The sequence below is a fragment of the Carassius gibelio genome, chromosome B1 (genome assembly GCF_023724105.1).
Source record: "Carassius gibelio isolate Cgi1373 ecotype wild population from Czech Republic chromosome B1, carGib1.2-hapl.c, whole genome shotgun sequence".
In the NCBI taxonomy this organism is placed as follows: Eukaryota; Metazoa; Chordata; class Actinopteri; order Cypriniformes; family Cyprinidae; genus Carassius; species Carassius gibelio.
In genome coordinates this window covers 29,689,646-29,709,808 of record NC_068396.1, presented here as the reverse complement: position 1 = coordinate 29,709,808, position 20,163 = coordinate 29,689,646, and the positions used below count along the sequence as shown (strand labels likewise).

Below are 20,163 nucleotides of genomic sequence, written 5' to 3'. Positions count from 1 at the left end.
AGATTGATTGATTTTTTATTATTGTGGCTTGTAGTATACTTACAGATATGTTCATAAACAGAGACACTTGAATAGAGACCCAGATGACTGAACTATTCACCACAAATGTTTTAATCACAGCAGCTTCCTATAATCACAATGCTTTGATCTTTGACACAAACAGTACATACAACTGCTAACTTCACCTCACAAGTTTATAATGCTTAAAAATAAAATCAAGACAAACTCAAAGTCAAAATGCAAAGAGGCATCATGAATGCTTCATCTGAAGGTGCACAGCACTCTCTGTACAGTCAGATACATTTAGTCTTTTCACAGATTTGAAATATTGTTTTGTTCAGTTTTTACAGAGCACTGCACAAATGTAAACGCAGAAAACATTTTGAACTGTATGTTAACAGTTGAGATGAAAAGAAAACTATTACTACAAAAATGTGCTACATGTGTATACAAGAATAAAATAACATCTGTCTGATTAAAGTATGGTTTACAGGGCACATCATCTTCTACACAATTTTACTGAAAACTACACTAATGCATTGTAGTGATATCTGGGTGAACTAAAACGCAAGTAATTGAAAAACCATTTGTTTCTTTTTCATAAGTAGTATGGACAGTATGAAGAGATTGAGCTCTCTTGCTTTGAAGTTCACAGAAATATGTTGAGATGATTTAATTAGTCTACATGATCACATTGCATAGCAGTGCAAGTGCAAATCACAGCTTAAACCACAGTGATGTCAGGATATTTGCATACAGTGTGGCTGATATGCTCAAACATCTCTAAGAAATGAATATCGCTGCTACTATAAAACCTATAGATCCATATTATGATATACAAAGCTCAAGAAGGCAATGTGTATTTGCCTTTAAATAATGTGCATTTAAACTTCATTAGAATTGTCATCAAAAATGTAAAAACATTTTATTATGGTTCAGATTATTTAAATTTTGATTCAGATTTAGTTAAATCATTTGCTTAGTGTAGTGCACGCAAATTAGCCTGAACTTGAACAGTCATTCCATTATGCAGATATAATCCTAAAAATATCACAGTAGGTTAAATCACAACATTAATACACCGAGACCAATGATTCGAGAGAGAAAAAAAGCTATTTAGTGGCATACAGAATCACATTTTCTTTCATGAACCATTGCTGAAATGTTTAGGGAAACCACACTGAAAATCCACTATTAAAGATTAAATAAAAATAATAAAAGCAAAAACTCCTCTGTATATTACTGGAACAGTGAAGTCCCTCCTTCGTTTCGGCCTGACGTCAGCGATCAGAGGGAGCAAGGCAGCCGAGGTTCAGTCACAATGCGGTTTAGCATCTCTGTGCTCTTAGTGTGAACGTGTGCGTTAAAACCCAGTGGAGTGGACACTCGGGACGGGGTAGAACTTTGAGATCCGGCTCTGGGTGGAGGGGTTAAGGCATGCAGACTCCCCGCTCATTTTAAAGAACATTTCCTGTTCCTGTAGCTTACGGGTGAACTCTTCCTCAAGGGCCTGCATGCAGAGGTTTCATGTACTTAGTAAATGCACTTATTAATTTGATTGAAATGTTGAATAGCAATGGTGCACTCAGTTATTTTCTTATAGGACTGACACCTAGTGGTGTGGATGAAGCATTACATAAACTCTTATCATGGTCCATTCATGAGGTGTGAGAAAGTCTTGTAATAGGGTGCTTACCAAGAAAACTAAATGTATAATGATTCAAGCATTCAGAAGTGTGACTAAGGTGAAGTACAGTAGGTGGTACCTTCTTGCGGGGTCTGAGTTTCTCTCTCCAGTCCTTGAGCTCTGCGCTGTGCTCCTCATCCAGCTCCTTCAGCTTCTGAGTCTCATGCTCAATCAACAGATGGCACTTCTCATTCTGCAACACACAGATGACTCTATCACTGTTGTTTGTATGTAGATGAAATGCTGTACCGTGTCTCTCCAGCAGTATGTGTGTACCTGCAGCTGCTGTAGCTCTCGGAGGTTGGCGTCGCACTGCGTCTGCAGGTCTCTCATCTGAGTCTCATGCTTCTGTTGTTGATGGTGACGCTCGTTCCTTTGTCTCTGCTCCTCCTGTGCTGCAAACTGTTCATTGGCCACACAAATATTACAATATTACTACACAACAAGAAGAAAATGATCTGTGCAATAAGTTTAAATATTTAGGGATGCACTATATATAAATTATGGACTAATATTAGATATTTTTAATTGGTAACCTGCAATATTGGATATATAATAGTGCTATCAACTCATCTTGCAATATTGACTGATATATATCCAATATCTGTGGATACCAATTAATTGAAATCTCTAGCAGCATCTGATAACATATTATGGCAATATTACACCGGTACCCATTGACTGCATACATATCAGACAATATTGGGTATTTAATTAAGCATGTTTATTTCCCTTACAGCATGAAAAAATAAGCTTGCCAGTTATTATTGGCCAGAATGTTAATAACGACAATTAACTTTTCATGTTCATGGATTGGTTTACGTTTATAAATGGTGTTTGATCTGTGCATATTTCTCTCCTGATTCAGACAAGGAGACTTTTTCACTGGATAAAGCGATATTATCGATAAAACTTGAATTTAAAAATGTCATAATGATGGATTTGTTTATACTGCTTTTGGTTTGACAAGACTTTAAATGATGGACTGGAGTTGTGTGAGTTACTGTGATGTTTTTATCAGCTGATGGCATCCATTCACTGCAGAAGATCCACTGGTGAACAAGTGCTAAATTTCTCTAAATCAGACTCATCCACATCTCAGATCACTTGAGGGTGAGTATTTTCAGCAAACTGTCTTTTTTCTGGTGAACTATTCCTTTAATGTTTCAGTCTGAACCCGATATGACCTCTGACCTGTTTGACCCGCTCACGTTCCAGTTCCGGCGTGACCCCTGTGGTCGTGATGCGCAGGCTCTTTTTGAACATGGCCATGCGGGTCTTTGCATCACTGCGCTGGATCTTTGGCAGTCTGGTCTTCTCCTGCGTCTGTTTGTTCTTCATCTCCTCTATCAGACGCTGGATATACCGATGCATCTGCTCCATTTCCTGTACAGAAACACATTCAGAGTGAAAACAAATTCACACCAATAGCCGCCAGAAAAGCATATACAAGACCGATCTGGGAAGTTACCTTCTCGTGTCTTTTAAGCAGCTGGTGTCGTTGCATGAAGTACTGGTCTTTCAACTGCTGTTTGTGCAGCTGGTGTTTTTCCTGTAGGTGGCGCTCTTCCAGCTCCCACATAGCGGCTTCTCGGGCTGCGAGAATCCCAAAGAACCGATTTTAGCCATCAAAACATAACATACAATATAAAAAATGGATATTTCTTTCAACAGTAGTTTATGTTTTAAAGGAAAAAAAATTATATTTGAATAAATATGAAAGGCTGATGCCCAAAATCCATGTTTGCATAGAGAGGTGTGTAAAACAAATGTGCAAACAAATGCTATTTTAGTTTTATATAATCACCTTCTGAACATCAGACAACATTACAGGGTTTGGGCATCTGAGATTTCAAATAGGAATTACATTCAACTTTGTTTGAAATGCTGTACGAGCCTCCATAAAAAAATTTAAAAAACCCTGTGGAGGTCATATGGAGCAGATGCCATGGCAATACATTTAACAGCAGGATCAGATCCGACCAGGCCACATGACAAGCATCAGAGAACTGTGCTGCTACTGCATCGCTCACCACACAAACAACCCACTAAAGCCCTGTCTGAATAACTGCTAGCACTGCAGAAGCTGTAAATGAAGACTTGGGAAGAATGGGAAGGAGACTAATGCTAATATTGACCTCTTAGGAGCTGCTGCTTGTTGTTGAGACAGTCTCTCTCAATAGTGGCCAGCTCATGTTTGTGCTGCTGGATGATCTTCTTCAGAGAGCTGTCCAGATCCTGCTGCTGCTTCTGAAGAAACTCCTGCTCCTACAAACACACACGCATACAGAACCTTAGAAATCGGGAAAAAACAACAGAACACATCCATTTCGAAAGGACAGACCACATTTAAAAATAATAATAATAATAATAATAAAAAATAGAGAACTAAAGCAAAACAGAACTTTTTTTTAAAAACTTTTTAAAAACTCTTTAGTTTTGGACCAATATCTCTCGACTTTAATTATAAATCACTATTCACTGCTCTAAACTGGCCTAAATTTAAAATAAAAGCTGCTTTGTCATATATGGATATGGAATATGGAACTTTACAGGCCCAAATTGAGAAAAAAATAGCAATTTGATGCTAATGTTGGTACTTATGTCCAAAAATGACATTAAAAAGGCAGAACTTATTAATAGAATGAAACTGCTATAACCATACGAGCTAACCCTGTTAATATTTCTTATGTAGACAGAAAATAACGAACAACAGAGTTCATGTTTCAAGGCACACTGTCATTAGACACACTGCTTATGTCCTGCAGGGCGGCGCTGGAGAGACCGTCATCACATGAGCTACGTCCTGTGAGCTAACGTCAGTTAAGACACACGTATCGAATTCCTACTTAAACTGTATAAACAAACACATCGGAATACATTTGAACCAAACCAAAACACCAACACACAAAACTGTGCTGAAACTATTCACCTCGTTGTGCTCGTGTAACATGCACCACATAATCAGAAGTGTCACACTCTTAATATAGCCTACTATAAATTCTTAGTGTCGTGCAAAAAACAAAGGAAAAAACAAAAAACAAAAAAAACAACAACAGCCAAATGTGCCTCATCTAGAAAAAAAGTAGTGAAAAATCTTAGAAAATATGTTTTTGGATGTTACCTCCTCACAAGGAGTCTGCATTAGATCCTTTCTAATACGTTTCAGGATGATCAAATGTTTAGGCGAGAGCTCCTGCACTCCCCGAAAAATGTCAAGAGAGGGAAGATAATGATTTGGGTGGATTTTACAAGGTGAAGCTAGGCCACGTTAATTTGCAATCTGCGAGAGGAGCTTACAAATGTACAAATCTTCTGGAAAGCATTGGAACAACTTCCTAAATTTTCCATACCTCTTTCTTGCGGTTCTTGAGTGTACTCTGAAACTTGGAAAGCTCTTTGTCCTGCTCTGCTTTAATGCGTTTGGCCTCGTCTCTGAGGCGCTCGGTGTGATCCTGCTCCAGACGCTCGATGGTCTGTTTCTGCTGCCGCTCCATATTCTCCACCTCCGTATCATACTGACGCTTCTTACTCTGACAAGACAAGAACACTGAAATTATAAAGCAGCTCCTTGACCCTAAAGAGCCACTCAAAATACTGAGACAGACATAAATAAGTAGGTAGAAGTCACACAGAAATCGGTTCCAGGAAATGGAGCTTAAAATACTGACCTTCACTTAATAATCAGACACCGATTACACATCCTAAATATGACGACACTGCTGAGCATGTGATGTAACTCAGAAAGGTTCATGCCAATGTTTCTGGTTTTGGTGTCAGCCCTAGTCACCACCAGTTAAACCATAACACCGGTATGCTCATGAGCATGAGCTCTTGGGTTGCCAGGTTTTCACAAAAAAATCCTCCCAATTGCTACTTGAAACTAACCCAATCATATTTTGAAGAGGATCCCCCAGTAAAAATTGTATTCTGGTAGGATAAAATTCAAGATTTTGGTGGGAGTCCCATGGTAAAATTCACATTTTAGGGGCTAAATGTCACATTATTGGGGTTGCTTAAACCCACAGGAAAGACTTGGCAACACTGACCAGCACTTGTCTGGGAGGCGGGAGCAGCAGCTAATTTTCATTTAAAGGGGACAAACACCAAAACAGTGGGTTTTGGCTCATACCATAAAAGTGGCAATTTCAACAAACTATAAAAAATTATTGGTGGGGTATTTTGAGATAAAACTTCACATACAAACTATATGATATCAGAGAACATTTTTTAAAATATTGTAATTAATGCATTCAATTGCACCTTTAATCACACACCCTCCTGTCGTTCCAAACCTGTAAGACCTCCGTTCATCTTCGGAACACTACTTAAATAATAATAATAAGGAAATTGGTAAAATAGTCCATGTGACATCAGGGGTTCAACTGTAATTGTACAAAGCTACGAGAATACTTTTTGTGAGCAAAAAAGACAAAAATAACGACTTTATTCAACAATTTTTTTCATCCACATCACCCCATAGCACTATTTTGGAGAGTATCAAATACGTAAACAACATATTCAACGTATGTACGTGGATTTGTTGTTTACGTTCAGATCAAAGCATAAACGACATAAACAGCATATCCGTGAACGGTGCTGCTGAAACAGAAAAGCATATGCTGTTTACTGTTTGTGCTACTTTCCAAATAAAGCTGTTTTTTGTTTTCTTTGCACACAAAATTATTCTCATAGCTTTGTAAAATTACGCTTGAACGCTTGGACCTTGATTGTGGTAATTACACTGCTGTCTATGGAGGGTCAGAGAGCTCTCTGGTTTTGTGGGTTTGGAACGATATGAGGGTGAGTAATTAAAAGGGGGCTACAAGGTTGTTTTATACAAATATTGTGTGCCTTAATTATTCTGTTTAAGAAGCCACATCATCTCACAGAAGGATTTATTTTAAACACTCTACTGATGTTATGAAGTGAATCTGGAGTTAAAACATTATTAAATGTGCTATTTTCACATGCTCTCAGATGGAGCAGTATTTACTACACAGAGCCTTAGTTCATTGAGAAGATACACAAACAGCTGTCATAATAGCAAACGATTTTGTCAATTTCATAATCCTACAATTATAACGTCTGCAATTACGAACACAATTTTGCATAGCTTGTCAGAGAACTACAGCTCTGTGTAGTAAATGCTGTTCCACCTAAAAGCAGGTGATGGAGATTTACTTTTAATCACAGAACCGGCTGTACTGACAAAATGTGCATGACTTATCATGATTAATAGTGCAGCCCTAGACCAAAGCGAGAGAGAGATCGTGCCCCACGACGAGCTTCATCTGGGGGCAGCGTTGTACTGGACTCGCTTGGGAAGAATGTCTCCAAAGAAGTATGTTTTTGGTTTTAAGGGAAAGATAAGTTTGTTCAGCTTCCTAAAGAACCAACGTTATGTAAGCAGTGGATACAGTTTGTTTTTCCTGGGAATTTTATAAACTTTTACAAACAAGGCCCATTTCAATGATGGATTTGCACATCGTTTTATACTGAAAGATAGAGTGGTTCCAGCTATGAAAGATCCCAGCCATGAACTAGAACTGCAGACGGTAAGTGAAACAACATCAAAAGTCTGTTTAGTTGGCATTCGGCACTCTAGCGCTCGTCACTCTTTAGCTCCTCCCATGGCGCACCTCCAGATCATCAGCTTTTTCTGGAGAGAATCGGAAAGCTGTATCTCTCTTTTATAAATATGATAAAACTAAAGACTTTTTGGAGATATGAAGGATGCAGTACTACTCCATAGGTACTCAAGATTAACATGAGATTGAGTGAAACCGTGTGTGTTATGCCTCCTTTAATGACATAATTTTGGGTGAACTATCCCTTTAATATCTTCGCTTGATCTTGCTCACCGTGACTTCCTGTTCGAAGCGTTTGTAGATCTGCTCTCTCTGCTGCTGGAGTTTGTTGCTGAGCTGCTGCTGGGCTCTCTGCTCCTCTTTCTGAAGAAGTCTGAGTTCCCTCAGCTCCTGACGCCTGAAACACAAACATTTTACAGGGATCAAAAAAAAATAAAAAAAAAATCTCACAGGACCTTTCCATTCCATAAAAGGTTCTTTATAAGTGGAACAAGATTATTTCGATGTTTCAAATTTTTAAATTGTTCTTTTAAAAACATAAGCATTTTTTTGGGGGGGGGGGGGTCCTTTTGTAACTTTTTTTTTTTTTTTTTAAGAATGCACAGTATTTAAATTACCTTTATATGGCATTTTTAGCATTTTATGCAATCAAATAAATCCACCTACAAATGCAGATTATGAAAACATTTTTTTTTATGGCACTATCCAGTCTAACAGGATGCTCGTCCAGGCAGGAACAGGAAGTATCACTCAGATTGTTTTCCCTTTAGCACATCTGGTGTTGAAAACTGTACTTAAAAACACTGCACAGGAAACTATTTGCCGCTTCGTAGTTAAAAAAAAAACAAAAAACAGCACAACACCTCTTTTATTCTGTCCTGCCATGAAAGAGGATTGAACACTTAAGGCCACTAGCAGTCTGTGTACATTTACCAAAAGAGGTGAGGTTGTTACATGCAGAAGAGGCAGAAGCTCTTACCATAACATTTCTACCACAACATGAAACAGGCAGAGCTGAAGTCATTACCAGTGAATGCAAATATGATGCAAACATGAAGCAAATATGAAGCAAAACATGCAAATCATCCCAGAGCAGTTAAGCAGCTGATGTCTCACCTGAGGAATCGCATCTCCTCACTTTTGGTGTCATTGTCTGTGATGATCTTGGACGTTGTTACGCTGACTTCCACACCATCCACAACGAACTTGCGAGTCTTTTTCAGAGTCTTTTTCTGTCTCTTTTTGTCCTAGAATACATTAAGATATTATTTAAAAATACTGAAATATAATACAACAACAAAAAAAAACTATTTCTGATATTTTTCAGCATTTTTAATCAATACATAACGCAATATTTTTAAAGGGATACTTCACCCCAAAATGAAAAGTTTTTCATTAATCACATGTCGTTCCAAACCTGTAAAAGCTTTGTTCGTCTTCAGGACACAATTTAAGATATTTTGGATGAAAACTGGGAGGCTTGAGACTGTCCCATAGACTGCCAAGTAAATAACAGTGTCAAGTAGGGCTGCACGATATTGGGAAAAAATGACATTGCGATATTTTATTTTTCTGCGATATATATTGCGATATTTTTTCTTACAAACAAAAAGGGGTGAGCACACTTACATTCTCATTTTAAATTATTTAAACATCGACACCATCGTGTCAATTGATTAATATGCGGGAGGGAGAGAGAGCAAGACAGCGCTCATGTTGTTTGAAAAGGGCTCACTCTCTCTCGGTCTCTCTCTCTCTCTCTCTCTCTCAATTCAATTCGATTCAATTCAATTCAATTCAATTCAATTCAAATTGCTTTATTGGCATGACATACAAAGGTACATATTGCCAAAGCATTGTACATAGCAGAATAGAAACAAACAAAACAAAAATACATATATATTCATAAGAAGAAAAAAAATACATGCAAAATAAATCCATATACATTTCTATAAACATTGATGGTACTTCTAATGTACTCTCTGTCTGTCTCTCTCTGTTTCTCTCGTGCGCAGGCTCTCTCTCTCGCTCTCGCACGCTCTCTCTCTCTCTCGCGCACGCTCTCTCTCTCTCTGTCTCTCTCGCGCGCACTCTCTCTCTCTCTCTGTCTCTCTCGCGCGCACTCTCTCTCTCTCTCTCGCTCGCTCTCGCACGCTCTCTCTCTCTCTGTCTCTCTCGCGCGCGCTCTCTCTCTCCCTGTCTCTCTCGCGCGCGCTCTCTCTCTCCCTGTCTCTCTCGAGCGCGCTCTCTCTCTTTCTCTCTGTCTCTCTCGCGCTCCCTCTCTCTCTGCCCTGTTAAACTTGCATGTGGTTTTCAGTCCTGTCAATGATAAAATTTCACTCTATGATGGTTAAGCTGTGCAGTTGATCTGCGAATCACATTCGTCAAGCGCCGGGGAGCAGCTGGCCCATACAGTTAATGGAACAACTACGACAGCCTACATCGCACATCCTGCGATGTGACTATCGTGGATTCGTACATCGCGATATCGATGCTTAAAGGACACATCGTGCAGCCCTAGTGTCAAGGTCCAGAAAAGTATGAAAACAATCGTCAAAATAGTCCATCTGCCATCAGTGGTACAACTGTAACGTTATGAAGTGACGATAATACTTTTTGTACTTGAAAAAAAAAAAAACTATATTCAACAATTCCTTTGTCAACAGTCTCCACTGTGTCTCTTCATATCACCGTATGCTGGGTATGGTCTTCTGTATCAGCCACGCCACAAGAATGCAATGATTTCTTTCTAATCAAAGAATAAATACACGTAGAAACAGCGCATTCTAGAGGCCCATCCGACACAGAAGAGCATACGAAAAGTGTTCTTGTTGCATCATTACATCACAGCTTTTATCCAAAATATCTTAAATTGTATTCCGAAGATGAACAAAGCTTTTATGGGTTTGGAAAAACACGGGGGTAAGTGATTAATGACATAATTTTAATTATGGGGTGGAGTATCCCTTTAATACGGTTATATACAGTACTGTGAAAATTGTCAACACTTAAAAAATTCAGATCATCAAACAAATTGTAATATTACACAAAGATAATGCAAGTAAATACAAAATGCAGTTCTTAAATGATGATTTAATTTATTAAGGAAAAAAGAACTGTAAAAAAGCTTCCACCCTGTCAATTTTCTCCACGCTCGAGCAGCTGTAAAGTCAACAATGTCTCGCAAGCAATCCCGATGCTCCATGTTCGGATTTTAGACAGAACATAATAGTCTTTGTTCTCTTCCAACATCTGAGCTGCTGAGGACGCTGTGGGTTAATTTCAAGGTACTTTTCCAAGGTAATGCACCTAAAATTTTGCCTAAATACGTGTATCACTCCAGACTCCTGTTGTTGTAAAAGTGCTTTGTGTGCATAAATTAAGTATTTTTTATCTGATCTGTAACATTGTGCTGTTTCGTCCCACTTTAAGTGCATTTGACATCCCATATGTACGGTTAAACACAGGTTATCTCGCTCTGAGTTAAGTTGCTTCTACTGGCTGTTTATTGCTGTAGATATGCAATGCAGTGCCTTCTTCTGGAGAAGGGGCGGGATAAGCAGCTCATTTACATTTAAAGCGATACACTCCAAAACAGCTCTTTTTTTTTTAAAAGACAAACCCCAAAATGACATTCTTCAGCTGCTGTAATAAATAATCTGCTGGGTATTATTCTGGGGACACCCAAGACCACTATTACATATTGTAAAAAGTGGCATAATAAAAAAATAAAAAAATAATAATAATAATAATTCAACCAGGTGTAACAACACTTACATTTAAATCAGAGGCTCCACTGAAAAATGTTCATTTTAGCTATTATAACTAAACTGGTGTAATGAAAGATGTTGTTTCTCACCTGCTGAGAGATGGTTCCTGGCTCCTTGGATTTGCTAATAAAGCTGGAGATGGATAAGTTCAGGTCTATGCTGCTGTTGTCAGCTGAAGAACTGATCCCAGAGTCGGAGTCCTCCTTCTTCACATACCTGGGCTTCACTGGGCTTGGTTTCTCCACCAGTTCAGGTTTCTCCTTTTCCTCAACACTCTCTTCTTCTTTCAATGGAGATGTTGGAATAGGTCCATCAGGTTCTGTTGGTGTCTCCAATGAAGAAATGTCTGATGCAGACGCTTCCTTTATGAGTTCACCATTGCCCACCACCTCCTTTTCCCCTTCCAGTATCTCTCCATCAGGTTTGGCTCTTTGCTCCTCTGTTGGGACTACTGTATCCGCAGGAGTCTCTGGTTTTACAGGCTCCACTTCAGCTTTGGGTTCTTGAGATTCCTTTGGAGATACTTCCACACCTTGTTCCTTAGATCCAGGTTCTGCTACATCCTCAATGTGGTTCTCACCCACCTTCAGAGGTTCTTCTTCCTTCTTTATTCCAGTTGTAACATTATCATCTGGCGGTTTGGCTGTAGAGGCCTCTTCAATCTTCTCAGGAACAGACTCCAATGTGGACGGCGACTGAGGAAGCTTCTCGTCTTCAGAGCTTCCAATGCTAGCGTCAGACGCTGCGCGTTTGTGTCCACGAAGCAGCTAAGGGAAAGATCATTTTAAACATGTTAGCATAATACTGAAGAAAGGGAAAATATAAACATGCTGCTATGTAATAAATTAAAAGGGCACCTCAGGACAATGGTCTGCTGAATACTCATCCAGATTTAGTAGTCTACACTAGATTTAATCTTTCTCTGAAAAGTGTTCTTAATTCGTTAGCAGTTCCTATAATCTCTTACCAGATCTTCTTCCTCCTCTTCCTCCTTCAGGTCCTCGATCTCCTCTGTAACCTCTGCCTTGGCCTCAGCGATGAGCTCCCGCAGGGGTCGGCTGTCAGTCACGCTACTCACAAACGGGTGCTGCACAGATGAAGGAAACTACTTTCACTACAATAAACATTAAAATTACACATGCATATTTTAACAAGACAGTAATAATCTGAACATCCAGAAGTCAGATTACTCCATTCCAGACAAATTCCTTTAAAGCAAGCATCGTCCAACATATTTAATATACAAGTTTTAATTTCATCTGATATTATTGACAATTTTCAGAAAATAATAAATATATTAATAATAATAATAAATACCACACACACACACACATACATATACACACAAACTGTACAAAATTGTACTGTGCAATATAAAAAATGTATAATAATTTTGAGAATATATTTAACAGTACTATTAAATTATTAGTGTTTTCAAAGATCTTATAGAGGAAAATAAATATATTTTACATGAATCAACCTTTGTCTCATATCATTTTGAAGCCTGTTGGAACTGGTGGCCAAAAAATAAATAAATAAACAGTGCCATTAAATTATTATTATTATTTTAAAAAAATTTATAAAATTAACTTTGCCAAATCTAAATGCAAAAATATAAAGAAATGAGCCCCCACAATGAAACCAATATGGTAAGTTGGACAAGAGCCACATCTAGTATGATAACCAGGTATGATAATGATACAGTGTGCATCACCATTTGGAATTAAGAAAATAAGGCCTAATTTAGGACCTTAGATTTATTGCAATGTCGTATTGCAAACAGAAAATTCCTGAAGCTCAAGAGGAAAACGACCACAACAAAATCAATGCCCGGTGAGGATCCTAGTCTCCATTTCTTACCTTTCTTGGCTTTGAGACCTGCTGCACACAGTCTATAGCTGGTCTGAGGATGTGCAGCTTCTTTGATATGATCGCCTTAATGGGAAGAAAACTCCAGTTCTGTATTTTCAGCCCCATTCAGCCTCTAACTGCAGCGTTTAGCGCTTGTGAGTGAGTGTGTGTGCATATGCTCGCGTCAGTCCTAGTGCTGGCCTACTTAAAGCCTCCAATAGAAAATCTCCTTTGTTGACGTCAGTTCTTAGGACGAAGGCTGGTGCAGAAAGTGCCTGACACAGACAAACTTCTGAATGAACAGCTGCTAATTCATGTGGCAAGCAAGGCCACCTGGAGCAGCAGAGCAGGGTGATGATAAACAAGAGACTGCTGCTATACTGACTCAGGTTAGGTCAAGGTTGTGAGGATGTGGTCTTAGATTATAAGTGTTGAAATAAAGGTGGGACATGGCAATTCACCTGAAGAAGTTGTGCTGTGCTCCACCTGTTGTCCACGTTCTTATCCAGCGCATGTTTCAGGAAGTCATTAAACTTAGGAGACCTGCAGAAGGATGCAGAGAGAAGTCATTACAACTCTGAAATAAACCAAATGGAAGTAATATATGTTTAATATATGTGACCCTGGACCTAGTCATAAGGGTCTTTTTTTTTTTTTTAATAATATTAGAATTTTTTTTTTAATAAGCTTTCCATTGATGTTTGGTTTGTTAGGATATGTCAATACTTGGCCGAGATCCAGCTACCGTATTTTCCGGGCTATAAGTCACACTTTTTTTCATAGTTTGGCTGGTCCTGCGACTTATATTCAGGTGCGACCTATTTATGAAAATTAATTTGAAATGAACCGAGAGACATGAACCAAGAGAAAACATTACCGTCTCCAGCCCCCAGATGCCGCTCTACACTGAAGACATAGAGCGCCCTCTCGCGGCTGGAGACGGTAATGTTTTCTCTTGGTTCTAAATAAATGCGACTTATAGTCCAGTGCGACTTATATATGTTTTTTTCTCATCATGACGTATTTTTGGACTGATGCGACTTATAGTCCGAAAAATACGGTATTTGAAAATCTGGAATCTGAGGGTGCAAAAAAAAATCTAAATACAGAGAAAATCACCTCTAAAGTTGTCCAAATGAAGTTCTTAGCAATGCATATTACTAATCAAAAATTAAGTTTTGATATATTTACAGGAGGAAATTTACAAAATATCTTCATTGAACATGATGTTTACCTAGTATCATAATGATTTTTGGCATAAAAGACACTGTATTTTTGGCTGTTGCTACAAACATACCCATGCTACTTCTGACTGGTTTTGTGCTCCAGGGTCACATATAAAAAAAAAAAAAATTAATAATAATAAAAAAAAAACGGAACTCTGTGTCATACTATTCATGCAAACCACTTGGTTTTGTACCATTTTGAAGGCTGCTGGAGAGTAGGCGGCTCAGCTTTGGCGATCTTGAGCAGAACTCTCATTGGGTTCATCTCATGGTTGGGCGGTTCGATCTGGGCCAGCTCGATCAGAGTGATTCCTAGAGACCAAATATCAGCCTTATAGTCATACGGCCTGTCCTTAGACGTCTCGCACATCACAACCTCTGGAGCCATCCTGAATAAAAGAGAGTGTTATCAATGTGTCAGCAACGTCAATGTGTGTAAGTACATGTAGCTTCATTTGATGAAACTCTAACTTGCCAGTAGGGGGTTCCAATGAAGGAGTCTCTTCGCTGGATGGTCTTTGTGTTCTTGGCAGACACTCCAAAGTCAGCTGAAAAACAGAAAACATTCTTATTGTGAACATTCTGCCTGCAAAGAGTGCCTGTGAAACCTTTATATATATAAAAAAACAGGGCTCATCTTGATATTTTATTGTCAAATGCAATGACATTCAGTATTTTTACAACCCAGCATCACAGAATAATTTACATCTGGTCACTGTGGTAACGTTTATTTTAGCTGCGGTTTAGTCAGGCATGTAAATGAGCATCCTCAGTTGCTCTCTGTACTCTCTCTCACCCAGTTTGACGTCTCCGTCGAGGGTGAGCAGGATGTTTCCAGCCTTCAGGTCTCTGTGGATCACCTTGTTGTCATGCAGATACTGCAGAGCATCCAGAGTCTGCTTACAAACCACCCTGATCTGCGGCTCCGTCAGAGGCCTTTCCAACTCTACACACACACATGAAAATTGTTTTCTATTTTAATATATTTTAATAATAATTAATCAAATGTATTCCTGTGATGCAAAGCTGAATTTTCAGCATCATTACTCCAGTCTTCAGTGTCACATGATCCTTCAGAAATCACTCTAATATGCTGATTTGCTGCTAAAGAGACATTTATTATGAAGCTGCTTATCAATATTTCACAATACTGTAAAATCAAAAGTTGTACTTTTATATCTTTATAAAAATAGTGAAACTTGTTTAAGGATTCTCTGGTGAACAGAAAGAAAAACAGCATTTATTTGCAACTGAAATCTTTTATTATAAGAGTCTTTACTATCACTTTTGATAAATGTAATGCATCCTTGATAAATAAAAGTATTAATTTCCTGACCCTCATTCTACAAAACAAAACAAATCTATAGTGAACTGATTGCTTTAACAGGTCAAGCAACCAGTGTAAATAATCAATGTGCAGTTAAAGTTCAACTCCGCCTTTAAGAATTCAATGTGTTTTTGAATAATGACAAGGAACTGGTCGTTGTAAATGACCTTTTCTTGATGCAGTCTTGCATGTTAAATGCTTTCTGTGAACTCACCGAGCATGACAGCATCAATGGCTCCGCCGGCGCAGAACTCGATCAGGATCTGCAGACAGAAACATTAAGAACATAAAACTGGGTCTTTCCTAAAGCACAATCACACTGTTTTACAAAAGCACGGCTGCTTACATTACATTGCACAAAAACAAATCGACTGAGATTAGCATACTGCCTTTATTTCACAACGTTCACCTGGACACAATAGCAGCATTGTTTAGTAGAGAAATCCGTTTATCCTATTACCATGCTACTCATTCAGAAAGCCACCGTTTATTCAACTCATTTATTCTTGTGCACATGAGCACAAACAACAACATCTAGAACTCTCACTCCGCTTCGCTCACGAACACATCAGAGCTTGCGGCAGAAGTCCAGTTTAACAACATCCAAACCTGGAAAGACTAGACCACATTATTACGAAACAAGTCACTTCGCAGGGCTGCGATTGGTCAACAGCGCTGCATTGCAGGGTCGTGATTGGTCGCTGAGGCTGCTGAGTCTTGAAGGCTTTTCTTGCTCCTCAATATGGTGAATGACATAACAGGCCTGTATGAGCACGAGGAGGGAGGAAAGCTTTCTGCACATTAGCACAGCCCAGTCCTTTCTGTCCTAATAGGATTAGAACAGGGTTTCCGTGAACTGCAGGCGGATGGAGGGGTCACGGACGGGGTCACCTGGAGAGGATGGGCAGCACTGGGCAGCACTGGTAGAGATTGCTCACATAGCTCACACTACTAAAAAAAGAAAAAAATTGCTTCCTGCAGGATCGTGTGACACTGAAGACTGGAGTAATGATGCAGATAATTCAGGGTTTTTTACAATAATATTTTAAAATACATTCAAATAGAAAAAAAGCTATTTCATACTGTAGTAATATTCCATAATATGCAGAACCCACAAAGTAATATATTGACAAATTATCAACAAAGCTTTTGTGAACTGTGTTGTCCTCACTGACTCAGAATCAGTTCAGTTCTTTTGAATGAATCAGAAGAATCATCGGCATGAATCATAGACTGAATCAGTCTAAAAATGTACTACTACACCAAATAATCATGGATTAAGCTAATTGCTTGCTGACTAAAATGAGCTCAAATTTTTAAAATAAGAGTGCCAATGGCTTCGGCTCAGAAACACATGAAGCTTTAAAACTACTGATGCAGCTCTCAGAGCAGTCAGCGTTGTTCATTCTCTCGAGCGCTGGGTCACTGTGGGTGAGATGTTGCTTTAGACTGACAACAATGAGAACACAGAAGCCCTCACAGTGCGGTCATTCAGTCTGAGAACTACAATGAGACTTCTTTTACACCTCTGAAATATAGCACTGTCTGGATTACAGAATGCACTATTAAGCCTCGGTTATACCACATTGAGAGGCCTTAATTTGTTTGTCTTAAAAATGTCTACATGTCATTGAAGATTGCAAAATATCAAACCAAGTGGCATCTGAAATTGATGTCATCTAAGATTTTCTACTAATATATAACCAAGTTTAGAGGGATGGAATACTGAACAGATTTATTAATACCGATGTGTTATTAATGCTGCTTAAGCTCTAAGTGGCTGATGAATAATCCAGTTCAAACATTCCTGGAATCACAGCTAAATCTAAGCCCTCCTATACCTTCATACGGAAATGGGTGAGGTTAATAACAGTCCTCGCTGTGAGAAAGTGCTTTGACTTTGATTCTAGACTTGCTTTTCCGGTAAATCTCTTGAAACGTTTGAAGACATGTCCAGGTCATATTGACTTTCGAATTAAACTGAATAATAATGCATATTTGATTTGAAAATGGGCTAAAATTTGAAGGCTCTTATGCGTAGGAATATATATATATATATATATATGTATGTATGTATGTATGTATGTGGGTTCATTACTGCCGTATCATTTTAAGTTGTTTTTAAATATAACAAAGAAACTCTTTGCAAAATATTTTTTTTAAAGATTTCAAACCATTGCTGTGGAAAACACTTTCAAAACAAAATCTGTGTAACAATGAAACATAAACTAAATCCACACTCACCCACAGTTTGCTCTCGTAGTAAAACGCGTCAAGCAGCTTGACAATATTGTGATGATCACATGACGCCAAGATGTCGATCTCCACCATGTAGTCCTCCAGCTCATCTTCAGTTTTGGTGTCAATCACCTTTGCAGCAGCAAAAATGCCTGTCTGCTTGTTTTGAGCCTGAATAAACAGAACATTATATTTCAATAATAAGTATATTTATGCATAAATATGTGTGTAGACTCAACACAATCTCTTTTAAAAACTAGCAAAACAAGTACTTTGGAGGAAAAAAAAACCTAATTCGACTCATGCAGTCAGAGTGACGCAGTCCACCCTTCGACAGAAATCCTATTCAGTGTCATTCACAGTAATGAGTCTTTCTGCAATGCAGAGCAATGAAGGTCACAGCACAATTCAACCCAACGTACAAATGAGTTGTAATCTAAAGTATTTAGAAGCTAATATGATTCAGTAGTGAAAAAATAACTCGGTTAAAGTCTGCTTTTTATTGCAGGATGATTGTGAATGTGCATTGGTTTTTGACTGCATTTTGCCATTATGTTTGCTTTTGAGGTATTTGACATGTTATCGAGACTTTTAGATTTTTAGAATTCAAGCTCTGTCAATGTTAAACTTACATTCAATAAAAAAACACATATAGAATTTGTAATGCAAATTCATAAAATATGAATTAATACAACAACAAAAAAATAGTAATAGTATTGAAACTGAGTTAAAATTATTTAAAAAGTCAAGTGTTTCTAATTTAAGCAAATATTTTGTAAACATAAATAAAAGTTACACAGGCTAATTTTTTCAGGTACTAAAATGATTATAGCCTCCGACTAAAAAGAAAGAACCTTTTCTTTAACATATTTATGGCTGGTGAATATACCCCTCCAAACAATGGTTGACTGAAAAAGTGGTAAACCTGTCTGGAAACAGTCATTATTCTGTCTCCTTAGTGCCCATAGTGGTGGAGCTCAAACAAAACCACACTGTGTCGGCTGAAAATCAATAAAACCCACTGTCCTAAAACCCCAGGACCTCAACCCAAATAATCATTAGTGAGCTGACTAGAAAACTACTATTTACAAACCATCGCCATCATACTTGATGGAAGCATGAAGAAGTACTACTGCAGTTTTTGACCTTATACAGACAATATGGCCTTAGACTTAATCTCCAAATCACCCTGTAACTCTAACAAACTAAGAACCATTAAGCCTTAAAACAGAGAAAGCATTCAAGGAAACAAGACTAGAAAACAATCAAGCAGATTGGACACTACATGATGAGGTCATGTGCAGAACAACCAGGGTTACGTGCTTGAAGATGTCATGCAAGTTGTGACATCATAAATCTCAAAGAATTCAGAAACTTTCTGCACTTTCATTAGTGTGTACAAGACAGACTGCGTTATAAGTGCATTGCATGCAGGTAACCCTGTATTCTATTCATAAGAAAACTATTGGGGACCAAAAATCACATAAAACAGATACCAACTCTAACAGCGAGAGGAGATCAATCAATGTCTTTGTTCACATTGTACCTTGAACACCTTTCCGAAGGCTCCATCCCCCAGTTCTCCCACAATCTCCCAGATTTCCTCCGGATTTGTGTCCCTGTGCACATGATCATATTGTTTCTTCTTCTTCTCTGCGCCCAGTTTAAAGATTTTTCGGAAATTAAAGAAGGACATAGCCAGATCCCACGGGTCTCTCTCTTTCTCTGGTCGGTTGACAAAAAGATATTTCTTTCAGCTAATGTCTAAAGTGGCGCAAATCAATGCAACTGCTATTGCATTCCCATTGCAATCCAATACTATTCAGCCTCTCGTCTAATCAGGAAACAGTGTTGACATGTTCGTCTTTGCAGGTTATTACTGGAGAGATTGGTGTGTTGCACAGACAAAGACAATCCTTGATTCTAGCTATTCCTTGCTCTGAGAGCTTAAGTCCAGAAAATCATATTTTCAAAATAAAAATAAATGATTAAATTGCATTAATCTACTCTGTGCAAGGGTGTAAAGGCGATCCTGAGATGAATACATCATTTCGAGGTAACGTAAGTCATGATGTTGTTGTTGTTCCTCAGAGTTTCATGGATCTTTTTCGTAAAAGCATCTAGTTGTTTCTCTTTCTCTTTAAATAAAGTCTGACAAAAGGCTGATAAAATGTTCGTATCTCCGGTACAATCTCAGTCCTCACAGATCGTACATCCTCCGCTCCTGGATTAAAAGCGAAACCCTCTCCAAACGCGTGAAAACGCACAATAGTTTTTGTTTGGAGAAAATGTGCTCCTGTGCGTGCGTGCGCGCGCCTCCTGTAATCTATTGGATGTGTGTCACTGCGCGCGTCCACGAGGTTCGGTGACGCGCCTGCGCTTTACTGTCGCTTGCTGTCGTGGGTGTCAACAGTGACTTCTCAGTGTTAAATAATACACTGGAAAAAACTGTTTAACTTGTTTTTATACAGTC

At 38.5% G+C, this 20,163-nt stretch overlaps 1 protein-coding gene across 2 annotated transcripts; it reads right to left on the bottom strand.

Annotated features, from left to right (window-relative positions):
* Positions 1 to 93: 93 nt before the first annotated feature.
* Positions 94 to 20,023, bottom strand: slkb (STE20-like kinase b). 2 transcript variants are annotated; one of them, XM_052545894.1, is made up of 19 exons: positions 19,237 to 20,011; positions 17,697 to 17,861; positions 15,667 to 15,715; positions 14,922 to 15,071; positions 14,601 to 14,673; positions 14,320 to 14,514; positions 13,361 to 13,442; positions 12,016 to 12,135; positions 11,138 to 11,815; positions 8,395 to 8,525; positions 7,552 to 7,675; positions 5,041 to 5,220; positions 4,812 to 4,883; positions 3,826 to 3,955; positions 3,159 to 3,283; positions 2,882 to 3,073; positions 1,964 to 2,089; positions 1,767 to 1,880; positions 94 to 1,510 (listed from the first exon to the last, which is right to left on the bottom strand). In XM_052545894.1, the coding sequence occupies exons 1-19, from the start codon at positions 19,384 to 19,386 to the stop codon at positions 1,364 to 1,366; spliced, it is 3,003 nt and encodes a 1,000-aa protein (XP_052401854.1). In that variant the 5' UTR covers positions 19,387 to 20,011; the 3' UTR covers positions 94 to 1,363. The 2 variants fall into 2 exon arrangements, with proteins under 2 accessions (XP_052401854.1, XP_052401855.1); XM_052545895.1 differs by lacking the exon at positions 4,812 to 4,883 and having other exon boundaries at positions 19,237 to 20,023.
* Between the last annotated feature and the right edge of the window lie 140 nt (positions 20,024 to 20,163).

Bases quoted from the DNA above. Each gene is read 5' to 3' on its own strand.
- slkb (XM_052545894.1), bottom strand. From the start codon at position 19,386: ATGTCCTTCTTTAATTTCCGAAAAATCTTTAAACTGGGCGCAGAGAAG. The intron at 14,515-14,600 runs GCAAGTTAGAGT...TCTTTTATTCAG, and splicing joins TTCATTGGAACCCCCTACTG to GATGGCTCCAGAGGTTGTGA. The intron at 1,511-1,766 runs GTACCACCTACT...CTCTGCATGCAG, and splicing joins AACTCAGACCCCGCAAGAAG to GCCCTTGAGGAAGAGTTCAC.